Source organism: Eriocheir sinensis, chromosome 16 (assembly GCF_024679095.1).
Source record: "Eriocheir sinensis breed Jianghai 21 chromosome 16, ASM2467909v1, whole genome shotgun sequence".
NCBI lineage: Eukaryota > Metazoa > Arthropoda > Malacostraca > Decapoda > Varunidae > Eriocheir > Eriocheir sinensis.
The window spans coordinates 20,521,013-20,540,807 of NC_066524.1; the positions used below are offsets into that span (position 1 = coordinate 20,521,013).

The 19,795-nt window shown below is 42.0% G+C and overlaps 1 protein-coding gene across 3 annotated transcripts in view; it reads left to right on the top strand.

Annotated features, from left to right (window-relative positions):
• Nucleotides 1–11,918, top strand: part of LOC126999519 (circumsporozoite protein-like) — a 12,017-nt gene extending 99 nt beyond the window's left edge. Inside the window, exons 1-5 of one of the 3 annotated variants that reach the window (XM_050862187.1) lie at nucleotides 1–458; nucleotides 3,493–3,634; nucleotides 7,494–7,601; nucleotides 8,259–8,333; nucleotides 9,637–11,918. The exon at nucleotides 1–458 is cut by the window's left edge and continues 99 nt beyond it. In XM_050862187.1, the coding sequence (XP_050718144.1) occupies nucleotides 3,575–3,634; nucleotides 7,494–7,601; nucleotides 8,259–8,333; nucleotides 9,637–10,086 (693 nt within the window). In that variant the 5' untranslated portion in view covers nucleotides 1–458; nucleotides 3,493–3,574 and the 3' untranslated portion in view covers nucleotides 10,087–11,918. Of the gene's footprint in view, nucleotides 459–1,012; nucleotides 1,193–1,357; nucleotides 1,500–3,492; nucleotides 3,635–7,493; nucleotides 7,602–8,258; nucleotides 8,334–9,636 lie in introns of those variants that run through there. The other 2 variants (XM_050862186.1, XM_050862189.1) reach the window with 2 other exon arrangements.
• Nucleotides 11,919–19,795: the final 7,877 nt, after the last annotated feature.

A 19,795-nucleotide genomic window follows, 5' to 3' on the forward strand; every position in this document is an offset into this window, starting at 1 on the left:
GTCACCACTTATCAGTAGAGGAAAGGAAGACAAACCCACCTACAGGAATCACGATAGACTGACCTGACCCCTGTTACACCCCGACCATCACCACGTATAGTATCAGTAGAGGAAAGAAGGCAAACCAACACAGTTACCAAGACAGACTGTTAACCTGTACCACCACCATCACCACCGCCACGTGTCCTAGAGCAGTGGTTCTTAACCTGGGTTCGGTGAGCCAGTCTCGGGTTTGACGAAGACCCTCCCGAAAGACATTGCAATTTTGAAGCAATTTTTTTTCTTCATACTTGAGAGGTTCGGCTACTGTGCGGAGGTTTCATTGGGGTTCGGCGCCTCTGAAAAGGTTAAGAACCACTGTGGACCTAGAGGAAGACCAACCAACGTGCAGGAACACAGACAGACACACTCCACCTCCATCACCACCGCCACCACTTGTCTACCCCGCACCCTAAAAAGTAAGTACCCGCCTCCACTACTGTTACCTGTTGTCAAGTCTGTAAGCATCAGTAGCCAAGCCATTTCTAGTGTTCATCATGTCCTGTACTGCCTGCTTCTGTTTGCTTGTGGCTGACATGCATGTGGGATGTAATACCTTATATCTATGATTATACCTGTAATTCCAAGCGTGTCTTAGTAATGGCCACTTCTAATCTGTCTGATATGATAATGGTATAATGGATCGAGGTTGATACATGTTTTATTAGAAGGCCACTCGGCGGTGACTGAAACATCCCAGCTGTGTCGGCGGGCAGGAGTCGAACCCGCGTCTGGTGTCGGCACGCTAACCACTTAGCCACCGCCTCCCCAGTATGACAGTGGTGGCATGCCTGAAAAATATACCCAGTTACATATTCTAATGACCTACCACTTAATTCTACCTCTCCATAAGTTAGCGGTATAATGGAGGCTGATGCGTGTGTGTCTATTGGTACGTCGCTAATGGCAATGATGCTAATAAAAAAGGCGATAAGGGGCGATAGCGTTATCAGGGAAGAGGCGCGGGCGGGGTGTTTAGTGTCCCGTGGCAGTGCGTCGTGGCGAGGAGCATAGGCTGGAGGGGCGGAAAAGAGGCATATTATTAGAACGGAGAGGAGTCAGATTGGTTCCTTGTGTTGAATCGGTTGTTTCTGTTGCAACGCGCGAGGCCACAGAGGGAAGAGTTACGCCCGTTCCTGGTTCCTGAGTGAAGGTAACGAGTGCTTGATTTGGGGTGATGGAGAGGTGATATGGAGTAGGTATCCTTTCTTTGTTTGGAAGTTGGCTATTTGTAACTTTTGATTCTGAGTGAAGGTGATGCGTGTCTGTTTTGAGGTGAGGGAGGGAGGTGTTTTTGGAGTTTTTGAAGGCTAGAGGGGCGGAAAAGAGGCATATTACTAGAACGGAGAGGAGGCATATTGGTTCCTTGTGTTGAATCGGTTGTTTCTGTGCCATAAATCATTGCAGCGCGCGAGGCCACAGAGGGAAGAGTTACCTCCGTTTCTGGTTCCTGAGTGAAGGTAACGAGTGCTTGATTTGAGGTGGTGGAGGAGTGATATGGAGTAGGTATTCTTTCTTTATTTGTAAGTTGGCTATTTATAACTCTTGGTTTTGAGTGAAGGTACTGAGTGGCTGTTTTGAGGTGAGGGAATGGTGACTGATGTGTTTTTGGAGTTTCTGAAGGCTGGAAGGACGGAAAAGAGGCTTATTATTAGGACGGAAAGAGTCAGATTGGTTCCTTGTGTTGAATCGGTTGTTTCTGTGCCATAAATCATTGCAGCGCGCGAGGCCACAGAGGGAAGAGTTACCTCCGTTCCTGGTTACTGAGTGAAGGTAACGAGTGCTTGCTTGATTTGAGGTGGTGAAGTGATATGAAGCGTTTGTTGAAGTTTCCCATATGTAACTTTTGTTTTTGCTTCGATTGATTGATTGATTGTTTATCGTTGCAAGTAAACAACAAAGGAGAAGGGAGGAGCATGCCATCCCAACCCCCAGGCAGTACAGAGTGTGATTATAGAACTAAGGATGCATGTGGAAGGAACTGAAGAGATACAATGGTAGGGGACAAGTGCTAAGTGGGAGATTCATTTGTGCAATTACTTTTCTCTTTTGGATGATAAACTTAACTGTTACAATTATACACATTAGCTAAGAAGGTATACCGAGGGCTTTCCGATTGATATATAACATTTTTTCTCATCGTCTTAACACACATCAGCTGAGGGAGGAGGAGGGAGCGCTTTCCTACCGAGGGCTTTCCGATTGATATATAACATTTTTTCCATCGTCTTAACACACATCAGCTGAGGGAGGAGGAGGGAGCGCTTTCCTACCGAGTGCTTTCCGATTGATATATAACATTTTTTCTCATCGTCTTGACACACATCAGCTAAGGGAGGAGGAGGGAGCGCTGTCCTACCGAGTGCTTTCCGATTGATATATAACATTTTTTCCATCGTCTTAACACACATCAGCTGAGGGAGGAGGAGGGAGCGCTTTCCTACCGAGGGCTTTCCGATTGATATATAACATTTTTCTCATCGTCTTAACACACATCAGCTGAGGGAGGAGGAGGGAGCGCTTTCCTACCGAGGGCTTTCCGATTGATATATAACATTTTTCTCATCGTCTTAACACACATCAGCTGAGGGAGGAGGAGGGAGCGCTTTCCTACCGAGGGCTTTCCGATTGATATATAACATTTTCTCATCGTCTTAACACACATCAGCTAAGGGAGGAGGAGGGAGCGCTTTCCTACCGAGGGCTTTCCGATTGATATATAACATTTTTGTCATCGTCTTAACAAACATCAGCTGAGGGAGGAGGAGGGAGAGCTGTCCTACCGAGGGCTTTCCGATTGATATATAACATTTTTCTCATCGTCTTAACACACATCAGCTGAGGGAGGAGGAGGGAGAGCTGTCCTACCGAGGGCTTTCCGATTGATATATAACATTTTTCTCATCGTCTTAACACACATCAGCTGAGGGAGGAGGAGGGAGAGCTGTCCTACCGAGGGCTTTCCGATTGATATATAACATTTTTTCTCATCGTCTTAACACACATCAGCTGAGGGAGGAGGAGGGAGCGCTTTCCTACCGAGGGCTTTCCGATTGATATATAACATTTTTTCTCATCGTCTTAACACACATCAGGTGAGGGAGGAGGAGGGAGCGCTTTCCTACCGAGGGCTTTCCGATTGATATATAACATTTTTTCTCATCGTCTTAACACATCAGCTGAGGGAGGAGGAGGAGGGAGAGCTTTCCTACCGAGGGCTTTCCGATTGATATTTAACATTTTTTCCATCGTCTTAACACATCAGCTGAGGGAGGAGGAGGGAGCGCTTTCCTATCTACAGCGTCATATTAACCTTTTACCGTTTACCGTTGATGAGGTTTTAGGCCCCGCCCCACTGCGCCCCATTTATAGCAGCTTTTCCTGGTGTTGTTTTCTTGTCATACCTTCCCATTTCTCGTCACATTTTCATAACATTCTCCTTCGTTTCTTCAGCGCGAGGGTACAGTGCGTGAGTCAAGGCCGAGGGGTGAGGCGCTTGGCACTTCCCAGCGGCAGTGATCGACCCACCGGCGCCATGACCACCTACAGGAAGGAAGGGAAGGAGCAGCACGCCCTTCTCCACCCGGCCAGCAAGGCAAGCACAGCGCACCACTTGAGTCAGCGTTGCCAGATTATCGTATCCACCACTGTACCGTTTACCGTTTTTATACTCTCAACTATAGCAAAAAGACACTAATAATTAAACCTTTCAACGGTAACTATAAATAAATGTAGTTATTGGAGTGGAGGAGACAGATTTTGGGTCGGAAATCGGAAAACATAAGAGGCTAAGTACGACAATCTGGTAACGCACCACTCGAGACCAGCGTTGCCAGATTATCGTATCCACCATTGTACCGTTTACCGTTTTTATACACTCAACTATAGCAAAAAGACATTAATAATTAAACCTTTCAACGGTAACTATAAATAAATGTAGTTACCGGAGTGGAGGAGACAGTGTTGGGGTCGGGAATCGGAAAACATAAGAGGCTAAGTACGACAATCTGGTAACGCAACACTCGAGTCAGCAGTCTTGAGCGATGCGTTGACTCGTATGTTCTCAGGATGTCAGACGCCGCCGCCGCCTCCACTTCACATCAACAATTTCCAAAGGCAGAAAAGGAGATCAGTCGGGTTCTAATGAGTGTTTTTTTAGATTCACGGTACAGAAGAAGAGTCAAACTACCACCAGGGTCATAAAACTAGCTAGCCAAATGCCCACTACGCCTAGGAAAGCCTTGTCAAATATGTGCTTTTTAGGTTCATGGTACGGAAGAAGGGTCAAACTACCACCAGGGTCATAAAACTAGCTAGCCAAATGCCCACGACGCCTAGGAAAGCCTTGTCAAATATGTGCTTTTTAGGTTCACGGTACAGAAGAAGGGTTAAACTACCACCAGGGTCATAAAATTATCTCTGTAAATGCCCACGACTCCTAGGAAAGCCTTGTCAAATATGTGCTTCCTTAGGTTCACGGTACAGAAGAAGGGTTAAACTACCACCAGGGTCATAAAATTATCTCTGTAAATGCCCACGACGCCTAGGAAAGCCTTGTCAAATATGTGCTTTTTAGGTTCATGGTACGGAAGAAGGGTCAAACTACCACCAGGGTCATGAAGCTATCCCTGTAAATGCCCACGACGCCTAGGAAAGCCTTGTCAAATATGTGCTTCTTTAGGTTCACGGTACAGAAGAAGGGTCAAACTACCACCAGGGTCATAAAATTATCTCTGTAAATGCTCACGACGCCTAGGAAAGCCCTGTCAAATATGTGTTTCTTTAGGTTCACGGTACAGAAGAAGGGTTAAACTACTACCAGGGTCATAAAATTATCTCTGGAAATGCCCACAACGCATACGAAAGCCTTGTCAAATATGTGCTTCTTTAGGTTCACGGTACAGAAGAAGGGTTAAACTACCACCAGGGTCATAAAACTACCTGGAAATGCCCACAACGCCTACGAAAGTCTTATCAAATATGTGCTTCTTTAGGTTCACGGTACGGAAGAAGGGTTAAACTACCACCAGGGTCATAAAACTACCTGGAAATGCCCACAACGCCTACGAAACCTTGTCAAATACGTGTGCTCGGGTGACGAAATATTTAAGAATGTGACCCTTAATTAAAACACTTCAGTTCCTATATAAACACACGTATTAGACAAGGCTTTCGTAAGTGTTGTGGGCATATCCATCACAGAGTTAAGTCGACATAATTAGAAACAGTCGTAAATAAAAAAAATCGATACAAAAAACAACAAGAAAACCAACTATATAACTAACCGCGCCTTGATATAAACGGGCCAGGAAAAAACAAATGTGTGTATGTGTGTGTGTGTGTGTGTGTGTGTGTGTGTGTGTGTGTGTGTGTGTGTGTGTGTGTGTGACTCATCAAGGTATCACGTCTTAATCGGTGACTGCCAGGTGTGGTGTCTTGCATCAGGGAAAAGTGGAGGAGGAGGAGGAGGTGGAGGGGGAGGTGATACGAAGATAAAACACGCATTTGTCACTAAGGGGAGAGGGTGGGAGGTGGGAGAGAGGGGGGAGGGGAGGTGGAAGAGGAGGAGGAAAGAACAATAACTACATTAGATCAATTATCGAACCTACACCATACACTATATATACACTCCTGCTGTCTTTCCTTCTCCCAAACCTGTACCATAAAATCCACTTCCTCTTCTGACTATACCCTTGATTGAAAAGAAAGAATGGGCGGTGGAGGGGCGTGAGAGAGGCGGGAGAGAAGAAGGGAAGGAGAGAGAGGGTGGGAAGGGAGTGAAGATTGAGAGAAGGAGGGGAGAGGGGTGGAGGGAAGTAGGAGAGGCGAGAAAGAAGAAGGGATGGAGAGAGAAGAAGGGAAGGAGAGAGAGAGGGTGGGAAGGGAGTGAAGATGGAGAGAAGGAGGGGAGAGGGGTGAAGGTGCGTAGGAGAGGCAGGAGAGAAGAATGGAAGGAGAGAGAGGATGGGAACTGGGAATGGAGTGAAGATGGAGAGAAGGAGAAGAGAGGGGTGGAGATGCGTAGGAGAGGCAGGAAAGAAGAAGGGAAGGGAATGAAGATAGGGAGGAGAAGGAGGAGAAGAGAGGGATGGAGGGATTGAGAGAGAGAGGGCGGTGACTTGATCTATCCCTTTCCCCCCACGTGTGTCCTTTCTTACGCAACACGAACCTTCAGTCACCATCTCATTTCTATATCTCTTTATTTACTAGATTTATGACTATAGCTAATCAGTCTATCCCTCGAACTGTATTTGTATTTGTTTATTTTATTGCTTATTATTATTTTTTGTACGGTTTCCTTATGGCGTCGGTAGTCTTTTCTTGGTGGGGTCCGTTATTGCGCAGGCAAGTGTTTACAGTGGCGCCAACTTGCTCGGCTCATTCTATCCCCCCGGAGCTTATATTTGATCCTTTTCAGAGAGAGGTAGTAGTTTTATGACCCTGGTAGTAGTTTAACCCTTCTTCTGTACCGTGAACCTAAAGAAGCACTTATTTGGCAAGGCTTTCGTCCGGGCTGATAGGGGTCTTCAGATCTTTATTTCTATCTTTTAATTCCCTTACTTTTCTGTCGATAGTTATTTATGGCGATGGTAACTCTTATTTCTCTATCCTTTATTAATACACCAACGCAGAGTGGGATAGAAGGGTACTTTTCTCTCTCTTTATATATCCTAAGTTCTTTATCTCTCTTTATGGCTTGGGTTTTTCGCTTCATATATACTTAAGTTCTTTTATTTCTTTTATGGCGTCCTTTATTCATATACCAACACTGAGTGGGATACAAGGGTATTTTTCTCTCTATATATATCCTAAGTTCTTTATCTCTCTTTATGGCTTGGGTTTTTCGCTTCATATATCCTTGAGTTCTTTTATTTCTTTTATGGCGCGAGTGAGCGTGAGAAGCAGACCACTAAGGAACGCGGGGTACAGTGCTTCCCTTCATGGGTTCGCCTCCTCTTCCTTGATATTTCCAGCGAGATAAAAGGTTTGACGAAGGACCTTATCGCGTGTGTGAGTGATTAGATAAGGCGAGAGAGTCCGCCGCGCTGCATGTGTGTGTGTGTGTGTGTGTGTGTGTGTGTGTGATGATGATGGAAGTGATGATTCTTTTCCTCTTTATTTTCTTTCTTCTTCTTTCTTCGTTTCTTTCCTCTTCTTTCTTCTTTTCCTTTCTTTTTCTTACTTATTATTTATTCTTTATTTTCTTCTAGTTTTCCTATTTCTTCTTTATTTTTAGTTATTTTTCTTTTTTTTCTCATTTCATCTTTCTCTTGTTCTTTTTCTTTTACTTTTCCTTCTTCTTCTTCTTCTTATTTACACTCATCCCATTCCATCATTTATCCACTCATCTCTACTAATCTACCTTTCTTTATCTATCTATCTATCTATCTACCTATTATCTATCTATCTATCTATCTGGCTATCGATCTCTAACACAGACTCTCCCTTCACAGCTTCAGAATGAGTACTGGGCGCGGACCAACTGCCTGCTCGGGTTCACGGTTATCTCCATTCTGATTGGCTGTGTCGCGCTGGCCATATCCATCCTACTACTGCTGCAGGTAACCGTGTAGTAGTAGTAGTAGTAGTAGTAGTAGTAGTAGGGAGGAGGATAAGTGGTAGTAGTAGTAGTAGTAGTAGTAGTAGTAGTAGAGGATGCTGTATATATATGACGAGATTTATTTTCTTATTATATTCTCAGTCCAAAGAAAATGTTACAATTATTATTTTACAACTAATTTATTGGATTATATATATTTTTTTGCAATATACGTAGTGTTTGTTGTATTTTTTGAACACTTGTCCCCTACCAGTGTATCTTTTTAGTTTCCTGGTGCTTCTTCCCCATGTATCCTTAGTTGTATAATCACACTCTGTACTGCCTGGGGGTTGGGATGGCATGTTCCTCCCTTCTCCTTTGTTCTTTACTTGCAACGATAAACTATCAATCATTTCTGTTCTATTTTGTCATTTTAATTTATCTCTTACTAATTCTGTTTTTCGTTGCTACTTAATCTAATTCAGTTTATTCATCTTCCTTTGCGTTTTTTACAGTAAACAGCTCAAGGGCAAAAAGACAGGGGAAAGGATAAGAACCCGGTGCAATTTCTCCTTTTCTAGTATTTTATTCGTTGTGGTTTTTCTTCAGTTATAGATCTAGCTCAGTTAGTTTCCCCTGCCTTTACTATAGCTTCCCTTTCTCTCTCTCTTCGTCGCAGAGCTTCGAGTTGGCGGGGCTGGAGAATGCCAAGGTGTCGGAGCTGGAAATGCGTGTTAAGTACCTGGAACGCCTGGTAAGACTCTCTCTCTCCATCTAACTATCTGTCTATCTATCTATCTATCACTTCTTTTTTTCCTATTTCTCTCTCTCTCTCTCTCTCTCTCTCTCTCTCTCTCTCTCTCTCTCTCTCTCTCTCTCTCTCTCTCTCTCTCTCTCTCTCTCTCTCTCTCTCTCTCTCTCTCTCTCTCGTTTATTTTCAATCTACGAAGGTTAGTAATGACGTTAGCGTGTGCTTGTCCTGACGTCATATACACACACACACACACACACACACACACACACACACACACACATGCACACACACACAGTTACTTGCCTTGTCCTGCGCAATCATCAAAGCTTATCGTTAATTATTTGCTTCACTCAATAAAACAAGAAAAAAAAACCATGCATATGACAAGAAGAAAAGACTTTGATTATAGCGGCGGTTCGTTTCTTTCTTCTTGCTTTCTTTTTCTTTTATTTCTTTTTTTTATTGTTTTATGGACGTGTTGATTTGATTGTGCTTGACTCCACCGCCTCCACCACTACCGCCGCCGCCGCTAGAGAGAGAGAGAGAGAGAGAGAGAGAGAGAGAGAGAGAGAGAGAGAGAGAGAGAGAGAGAGAGAGAGAGAGAGAGAGAGAGAGAGAGAATGTGTGAATTAGTGAATGGAGATCGAAAGAAGGATATGAGAAGAAAGAAAAAGAGAGAATGAAAGACAGAAAATAAAGAAAGAAGAGAGAGAGAATGGGAGACACAGAGAAAGAAAGGATATGAGAAGAGAGGAAAAGAAATAATGGATGAGAGAGAGACAGAGACAAAGACAGAAACAGAGACAGAGAGAGACAGACAGACAGACAGACAGACAGACAGAGAGAAAGGGCATTCGAATAATTAAAAAAAAAAAAATGCATGAATGAATGAATGAATGAATGAAGGAAGGAAGGAGACATAGGAGGACAGTTAAAGAGGAAGAATGGAATATAGAGACAGAAGGAAATTACCACCACGAACACAACTAACAATATATCACTGACCCTTCCGTTTGAGACTGGGAGAACTTGCAACCACAGAAAGAGGAAAGCAATATTAACCCAAAACATCAACCACACACACACACACACACACACACACACACTAACTCAATCAACACCCTCTTACAAACTCCTTATGTCCTTATGTTCTAATCTTTTACTCTCTCTTCCTCCTTCTGAGTCTTCCATCCTTTTTCTTCTCTTTCTCTCTTCCATTCTCTCTCCTTTTCCTTTCTGTCTTCCATCCTTCCTCTCTTTGCCTTTCTTCTCATTTCTCTCTTTCTCCATTCATCCGTTTCAGACCGAGAGCTTGCAACCACAGGAGGGAAACAACATTGACCAGCCATTTAACATGAAGGGCGCACCACCAGCAGCACCGCCAGCACCACCAGCAGCACCGCAACCCCAAACACCACCACCACACGTACCCCAACAACCACCACCACCACCACCACGGACTCAACCCATCCCAGACAACCACGTAGGAGAAGTAAACGAAGAAGAAGAGGAGTCCCCCATTGAAAAGGGTACAGAGAACGAGGCACCGGTTGAGGATACGGACATAGGGATCCCTCGACGGCCGTATCCCCTCCCTCCACTCCTTCCTATTGACGATGACGAGGACTCCGACACTGGGTATGAAGGCTCCGGTGATGACTGCCCCCAGAACCCACCTCGCCCGATCTGCCCAATAACGATGCAAGTCTGTAAAACGAAGGAAAGATGCCCAAAATACGTGTGCTGTAGGTAAGATTTGAGAGAGAGAGAGAGAGAGAGAGAGAGAGAGAGAGAGAGAGAGAGAGAGAGAGAACCGGTTTGACTGCAGTACTATATGAACCCAAATTTAGGTTGTAGTAGTAGTAGTAGTAGTAGTAGTAGTAGTAGTAGTATATGGAAATAAGAAAAAAAATATTGAATTTCTTATGTGATTTGAGTGTGTGTGTGTGTGTGTGTGTACGTGACCTTTCCTAACCTGCCCTAATGTACACACAAACAGGTAGATAACGAGGCTTTTTTTAACATGCTCCCAAAGGTCACTAACATCTGGGCAGGACACCTTTGATTAAGTCTGGGGTCAAGGTGAAGTGAGGTCAAGATGAACGGCAACAGGTGTTAAATAATCGTTCATGTAGCATTTAAGAACCTCGATGCGACGCTGCTGATTGTCGGAACCCAAAGGAAGGGATTGGAATGTATGATAACTGTGATTGACGCTTATTGGAGGCTAAACATATATGCTGACTTACCTCTGTTGTCATGTACAGTATTACCATTATTATTACTATTACTATTACTATTACTATTACTATTATTATTATTATTATTATTATTATTATTATTATTATTATTATTATTATTATTATTATTATTATTATTATTATTATTATTATTATTATTATTATTATTATTATTATTATTATTATTATTATTATTATTATTATTATTATTATTATTATTACTATTACTATTACTATTACTATTACTATTATTATTATTATTATTATTATTACACCCCCCTTCACAAACAACACAAATACACCCAAAATATCCCCCTGGTATAACATTTTCATTATTGTTTTGTATTTTTTTTCTAATAATGATATAATGATCTATTCACACGAGAGAAAGAGAAATATATACAGACTTACCTTTATTGTGTTCTATTATTATTACCATTATTATTATTATTATTATTATTATTGTGTTCTATTTTTTTCTCTTTCCAGTAATGATAAGGCTTGTAATAATGTTAATAAATCTAATGATAATGATCTATTCACATGACGAGAAAGAGAGAAATATATGATTTTTATTATTATTATTACCATTATTATTATTTTCATTATTGTTTTCTGTCTATTTTCTCTTTCCAGTAATGATAAGGCTTGTAATAATGTTAATAAATCTAATAACGACAATGATCTATTCACATGAGAGAGACAGAGAGAGAGAGACAGAGACAGACACAGAGAGAGAGACAGAGAGAGAGAGAAATATATGCAGACTTACCTATATCATATTCGGCCACCTCTTTCGATTCTTTTTAGGAGCAGCGAGTAGCGGGCTTTTTTTTATATTATTGTTTCCTTTTTTGTGCCCTTGAGCTGCCTCCTTTGTTGTAAAAAAAAACTTATTATTATTGTTAGTATTAGTGGTCTGTTTATTTTCTCTTTCCAGTAATGATAAGGCTTGTAATAATGTTAATAAATCTAATGATAATAATGATCTTTTCACATGACGGGAGTATCAGAAGCATCATTTTATCATTATTTTCTGTTTTTCTTTCTAATAATAATAATAATGATGATAAAAATGTTGATAATTCTACTAATAATGTAATAATAATAATCTTTTCACATGACGAAAGAGTATCAGAACCATCATTTTCATCATTAATATTGTTTTCCTTTCCAATAACAATAATAATGATTGTAATAATGTTGATAATTCTACTAATAATGAGGACCTATGGCTATCTATGTCTGTATGATGTATAGTGTATTCAATAACTCTGAGGAAGATTCTTAAGTATAACATCCATAAGAAAATTACACGATACGAAGAATAAAGATTTGTATTCTCTTCATTTTTATACGCTTTCCTGAATTACTGTTTTTTGTGGGTAATATAATGTATAAAACGCCAGAATTCATGTATATCCGAGAGGAAGAAGAGGTAGAGGAGGAGGAGGAGGAGGAGGAAGAAGAAGAGGGGAAGGAGGAGAGTGAAGGAGGAAGCAGTAATGAGAAGAATAGTGATGTTAGAAATGACGACTATGATGGTGGTGGTGGTGATGGTGGTGTTGATGGTGATGACTCGCACCGTCAGCACCAGCGCCAGGGGATGGGGGGGGGGGGAGTGAAGGAGGGCGGCTATTAAGGGTGGGGGGGGCGTCTGTTGTCATGGTGCTGTGTAGATAGGTCCGTGTGTGTGTGTGTGTGTGTGTGTGTGTGTGTGTGAAAATGAAGTTCCTGTGACATATTTTTGCAAATCAGTCAGAATTAACGAAGAAGAAAAAATAACCAATAAACTTTGCAATAAAAATGAAAAACAAATAGCATAATCGTAGTAGTAGTAGTAGTAGTAGTAGTAGTAGTAGTAGTATAGTCTAGGTGATTGTAGTTCTGGTAGTGTTAGTGGTTGAATGATAGTGGTAGAAGTAGTAGTAGTAGGTGGTAGTAGTAGTAGTAGTAGTAGTGGTGATGGTACGTGGTGGTTGTGGTTGGTGGTAATAGCAATGGTAATAAAATGAAGAGTAATGGTTGTGGTTGTGGTGGTGGTTGAGTGGTTGTGGAGGTGCAGTAGTGGTAGTGGTGGTGGAGTGGTACATTGGTGGTGGTGGTGGTTGGTGGTAATGGTGATATTGGTAGTAACGGTGGTAGTGGTGGTGGTGCAGGAGTGGTGGTTGTGGTGGTGATGTTGGTAGTAACGGTGGTAGTGGTGATGGTGGTGATTATGGTGATGCAAGAGTGGTGGTGGTGGTGATTGTGGTAGTGGTGGTGGTGATTGTGGTGGTGCAGGAGTGGTAGTGGTGGTGATATTGGTAGTAACGGTGGTAGTGGTGGTGGTGGTGATTGTGGTGATGCAGGAGTGGTAGTGGTGGTGATGTGGTGGTGGTACAGTGGTGGTGGTGATTGTGGTGGTGCAGGAGTGGTGGTGGTGGTGGTGATTGTGGTGATGCAGGAGTGGTAGTGGTGGTGATGTGGTGGTGGTACAGTGGTGGTGGTACAGTGGTGGTGGTGATTGTGGTGGTGCAGGAGTGGTGGTGGTGGTGGTGGTGGTGGGTGTTTAAAGGGACTCCCACTCAGCTGACCTCCTTTGCATCTGGGCCCAGCGTTGCCACGACTCCCGGCGCGGCGTGGCGTGCGATGGTGCCAAATGGTCGACCCCCCCCCCCTCCCCTCCTCGCCCCCCTCTCCCCCCCACCTCCCCCCCTCTCTCTCTCTCTCTCTCTCTCTCTCTCTACCTACCTGACCACTGCACACACACACACACACACACACACACGGTACCACCACCACCACCACCACCACCACCACTACTACTACTACTACTACTACTACTACTACTACTACTATTATCAGTTTAGTAAGGATAACAATAGTAACATGACCGATAGTAGTAGTAGTAGTAGTAGTCGTAGTAGTAATAGTAGTAGTAGTAGTGGAGCGTTCCTTGCCCTACATCTTGACCTTTGACCTTAAACGCTGCGCCTCGTCGGTCAAGTTCCGCTCGAGAAAAATGGTTCGTTCGTTCGTTGGTTCGTTCACCACTGACCTTCGTAGCTCTTCGTGGTCAATATTTTTTTTTTCCTCATCAGTTTTTTTATTTTCTTTATTTTCTTAATTCGTTCTTATCTATAATGAAAGACAACTCTACGAAAACTTGAATCTGAAAACAAGTCAAATTCGTTGCTAAAGAAAAAGTTAATACAATTCTTTTTCATTTTATTTCTTCTATTCAAAAGATAAAATTACAAGTACATCTTTTTCCTCACTATTATGTTTTCTTTTCGTTCTTATCAATAATGAAAGAAAACTTGAATCTACAAACGTCAAATTCATTCTTAAAGTGCTAAAGAAACGTTCATGCAAGTAAGGTTTTATTTATTTCTTCCATTAAAAAAAAACAATAATAATAATAAGACAGAGAGAGGATAAAAAATGCTCATGGAACCGAAGTAAAGTCTTATAACGTCATTTTCAGGGTCATATTCTCAAAATTATCGGGACTCTCACACCCACATTCGATAAGGCTTTCGTAGAGGCTGTATCAGTACTTCCATGGGGTAGTTTTATGAGCCTAGTAATCGTTTAATAAGGCTTCTGCTCCGTGAACGTGAAAACACTCATTAGAACCCAACTAATCTACCTACACACCCACATATGATAAGGCTTTCGTGCAGGCTGTATCAGTACTTCCATGGGGGGTAGTTTTATGAGCCTAGTAATCGTTTAATAAGGCTTCTGCTCCGTGAATGTGAAAAGTCTCATTAGAACCCAACTAATCTACCTACACACCCACATTCGATAAGGCTTTCGTGCAGGCTGTATCAGTACTTCCATGGGTTAGTTTTATGAGCCTAGTGATCGTTTGACAAGGCTTCTGCTCCGTGAACGTGAAAACACTCATTAGAACCCAACTAATCTCCCTATACACCCACATATGATAAGGCTTTCGTGCAGGCTGTATCAGTACTTCCATGGGTTAGTTTTATGAGCCTAGTAATCGTTTGACAAGGCTTCTGCTCCGTGAACGTGAAATACACTCACGACCAACTAATCTCCCTTGTGGCCTTTGGAAAGACTTACTGTGAGAGCCAATAACGGCTGAGAATACAGGCTCGTAATAACAGAATTAGTAACAGTAGTAGTAGTAATAGTAAAAGTAACATAGTCTTGGTTACTTGAAAAAAACTCTGGAAGGAAAGACAAAGCGTTCAGAAGACTAAACCACAAGTTCAAAATCAGTGAAAAAAAAATGTCAAGTGAAAAGTGAAGAAGAAAATTGGAGTTGAAGGACGAGAACATTGACATTGAAGGAACAGAAAATCAGGGGGCCGTTGGAAAGGCATATCCCGGGACCACACCTCCTGATCTGAGTAGTTCTGGTAGCAATAGTGGTTGAGTGATATTGGTAGTGGAAAGACATGGTTACAAGCTTATGGCAACGTTGTACATGTATCCACGAATGGCAACGCTGACTCAAGACTTTTAATTACTTTACGCTCGAGTTAAGAGACATGAAAATAAAAGGTCCCTCGAATTGCACCTCTTCCAATACGTGGTAATAGTAACAGTAGTAGTAACAGTACTTGTAGTAATAGTAGAAGTAACATGGATAGTCTTGGTGGTAACAGTAGTTCTAGTAGCATTAGTGGTTGAGTGATATTGGTAGTGGGAAGACATGGTTACAAGCTTATGGCAACGTTGTACATGTATCCACGAATGGCAACGCTGACTCAAGACTCTTAATTACTTTGCGCTCGAGTTAAGAGACATGAAAATAAAAGGTCCCTGGAATTGCACATCTTCCAATACGTGGTAATAGTAACAGTAGTAGTAACAGTACTTGTAGTAATAGTAGAAGTAGCATAGATAGTCTTGGTGGTAACAGTAGTTCTGGTAGCAATTGTGGTTGAGTGATATTGGTAGTGGAAAGACATGAGGTTACGAGCTTATGGCAACATTGTACATGTATCCACGAATGGCAACGCTGACTCAAGACTCTTAATTACTTTGCGCTCGAGTTAAGAGACATGAAAATAAAAGGTCCCTCGAATTGCACCTCTTCCATATAAGCGGATAATTAGAACCGAGTCTTGATGGGGCCGAAAGTGCTGCTCCTGCTTCTCCTCTTCAGTTGCATCTCATTAGCCACGCCGGGGAAGTAGAACGAGACGGACAAAAAATGGATTAGAAAAAACAACGCCGCGCCGAAACTGACCATTGATCAATATAGGAAAAAGTTGTGGCCTGGTGCTGGTTCGGCCCGGCGGTGGCTCGGCCTGACCTATGTTATCTTTTTGGGCCTTCATTAGTGGATATTGGACAAGGGCGTTGCTATGGGGAATGAAAGGAGGCTGGCGGGAGCTTGGGATTGAGGCAAGAGGAAAGTTTTGACCCCAGAGAAAATTTGTAACCCCCAGAGAAAAGTTTTGTTCCCTCCAGAGAAAAGTTTTGGGGTCTTTCATTAGTGGATATTGGACAAGGGCGTTGCTATGGGGAATGAAAGGAGGCTGGGGGGAGCTTGGGATTGAGGCAAGAGGAAAGTTTTGACCCCAGAGAAAATCTGTGACCCCCCCCCAGAGAAAAGTTTTGTCCCCAGAGAAGTTTCGGGCCCAGAGAAGTGTCTTGTGCCCAGAGAAAAGTCTTGTCCCCCCAGAGAAAAGTCGTCCCCCTAGAGAAAAATCGTATCCCCCCAGAGAAAAGTCTTAACTCCCCCCTAGAGAAAAGTCGTGTGCCCCCAGAGAAAAGTCTTAACCCCCCCCTAGAGAAAAGTCGTGTCACCAGAGAAAAGTTGTGCCCCAGAGAAAGATTATGGCTCTCGATCGGCCTCAAAAACAAACAAAATAAGGAAAAGAAAGTGTAATGGAATGTAAGAAAGAAATGGTTAGTTCTGGATGGTATTAGACGACCCAGCCTCGTCCCTGATGGCAGAACTCTTCGTCGTCTAATTTCTTTTTCTAGTGGTTTCTCGTATTGGTTGTATCTACTTATAGGGCTTGTGCCTAGTGCTCTATATGCATGGAAATAACAAGACACAAAAGGAATGAAGACAGCGACACAAGGAAAAGGCTTATAACACAACAATAGAAAGACAACGATCCAGGATATTAAAAGAAAAAGAAGATAAAACAGTTTAAGCCTGACACTGAAAACAAGAAGAAACAAATGAAATGAAGACAACAAGACAAGGAAAAGATACAGAATACTAAAAGAAAAAGAGGAAAAGACCACGAAGATTATATAGCCTAAGAAACCCAATACTGAAAACAAGAAGAACCAGCCTTACAAGCAAAAGAAATGAAGGAATGAAGACAAAAACACAAGGAAAAGATCCACAACACTCAAAGCTAAAGAAAACCAAGCAACAGGAAACAACAGCAATGAAAACAAAGAAAAAACAGACGAAATAGGGAGCCGTTGAAAAGACAGAAATCTCGACGCCGATGCTCCGATGCTTCAGGCTCAAGTTCAACACGTTATGTCCGAAGGTGAGATGCGCTGAGCTGTTCCTTGTAATTACTGCCTCTTCCTCCTCGATGGCTGGCCGTGGACGTCTTCAGAGGTAGGTGGAGGTAGATTAGTGTTTGTAGAAGCTCTGGGTATAGGTATGACTGTAGGGAAGGCTGCGTATGGGTTGGAATCGATGTTTAAAATGGGATTGGTGGGTGAGGGCTCTTTGGAAATGTGTGTGTATGTGTGTGTGTGTTTACTGTTTTGTTTATACCCGTTTGTTATTATTTATTACATTCTATCTATGTTTTATAAGTAGCATATAAGGGTTAAGTATGTCCTATGTTTTGTGCTTTGCTATTTCTTCGTTTTAAGTTCAAATATGTATCTTTTTCTAACGTCCGAATGAAGTTACGTAGTCTTTTGTTTTGTTATTATTTATTTCTTACTTATTAGTTCTCCATATCTCCTCGTTTTCTTATCCATATATCTCTCCTCGTTTCCTTCTCCATATATGTCTCCTCGTTTTCATATCCATATCTGTCTCCTCGTTTTCTTCTCCATATCTTTCTCCTCGTTTTCTTCTCCATATCTGTCTCCTCGTTTTCTTCTCCATATCTGTCTCCTCGTTTTCTTCTCCGTAACTATCTCCTCGTTTTCTTCTCCATATCTGTCTCCTCGTTTTCTTCTCCATATCTGTCTCCTCGTTTTCTTCTCCATATCTGTCTCCTCGTTTTCTTCTCCATATCTGTCTCCTCGTTTTCTTCTCCATATCTGTCTCCTCGTTTTCTTCTCCATAACTATCTCCTCGTTTTCTTCTCCATATCTGTCTCCTCGTTTTCTTCTCTATATCTGTCTCCTCGTTTTCATCTCCATATCTGTCTCCTCGTTTCCTTCTCCATATCTGTCTCCTCGTTTTCTTCTCCATAACTATCTCCTCGTTTTCTTCTCCATATCTGTCTCCTCGTTTTCTTCTCTATATCTGTCTCCTCGTTTTCATCTCCATATCTGTCTCCTCGTTTCCTTCTCCATATCTGTCTCCTCGTTTTCATCTCCATATCTGTCTCCTCGTTTTCTTCTCCATATCTGTCTCCTCGTTTTCATCTCCATATCTGTCTCCTCGTTTTCTTCTCCATATCTGTCTCCTCTTCTCCATATCTGTCTCCTCGTTTTCCTCTCCATATCTGTCTCTTCGTTTCCTTTACCATATCTCTCTCTCCATATATTCTCCTCCATCTCCCTTTCTCTTTGTTTCCTCCTCCATATCTTTCTTCTCCATGTGGCGGCCCCGTTGTCAACATAGATTACGGAGACTCCCAACCCAGACCGAGACCAAGAGCAATAAAACACAGGGGGTATAGTCTACAGTGGTTTATTCTGGTAGTGACGGGTCTATGTACAGTTGCTGCAGCGAGAGATCAAAGGGTTGGGCGGCCTCCGTGTGTGTGTGTGTGTGATCCTGGTAGCACACAAAATCACACCAGTAATAATAAAATAATAAAAAATAATGATGAAATGATAATAAATAAGTATACCTCGAAATCTATGGGGGGAAAGAATGTAAGTTCGTTCCCCCAACCTTGTTTTGACCGGACCTGGGAACTTGCTCAAAAGTGGAATCGAGTACTTTTTAACCGTTTTCAATCTTAGAGGAGTTCTGAGTTCTGTGGATTCCAAAACGTTATGGCTGTAGTATTTGAAGGATTGAAAGTCATGTATAAAAAGTGGATTAGAAGTATGAGTTTAGGTAATAGGGGAGTCTCATATATGGCTTAAGTAAATGACGATTTGAAGTATGAATCTATGGAGTAATTGGGGGTCTTGCAAGCTAGTTCATATAGGGCCTTAGGAAATGTCTTTGAAAGTAGCTATTTGACTCCAGAAAGAGGGGTTTACCAATACAGTGCTGGTCTCTATACACAGCTTTGACAGAATTTAAAGTATGAATCTATAGAGTAATTGGGGATCTTGCAAGCTAGTTCATATAGGGCTTAAGGAAATGTCTCTGAAAGTAGTTATTTGACTCCAGAAAGAGGGGTTTACCAATACAGTGCTGGTCTCTATACCCAGTTACCTTTGACAGAATTTAAAGTATGAATCTATAGAGTAATTGAGGGTCTTGCAAGCTACTTCATAAAGGGCTGAAGCCAAAAATAAATTGCCCTGTCTGTAGCTATTCGAGTTCAGAAAGAGAGATTCGCCATGACGGTGCTGCCCTCCATAGCCAAGCAGTTTTGAAAAGTCGCCCAGTAGTAAAGAGTTAGGGTGTGACTTTGTTGAATTTGTGTGATCCAGTCCTGTTCTTCACTCCTTCATTATTATGCTATATAGTGTTATACAGAGTCTTCTTTCTTATCTTAGTTATAAAAATATATCAACTCAGTCTACAGTATACATAGGATGAGGGTCACACTATACATTCCAGTCGTTTATACATAGACACTTAAAAGGGGTTTGAGGTACATATTATACACATTTGTTTTCTCTTTCTACATGGGAAATATACATTCATACATTGCATACTTTCGTCACTCCCTTCTATTGCTTCCTCCTCCTCTTCTTCTTCTTCCTCCACGTCCTCTTATGAATGTAGGTTGAGTGAGTGAGTGAATGAATGAGAGTGGCTATGTATGGAATCAAATCATGAATTCTTACGTATATACATTTTCAAAGATGCATAACGGCTTTGATTTCTGCACTTAGAAGATATATGAACAGACTTAGTTATGTGTCTATAAAGTGAAGTTGTCATATTATTTAGCGATTTGGACATTGATAAAA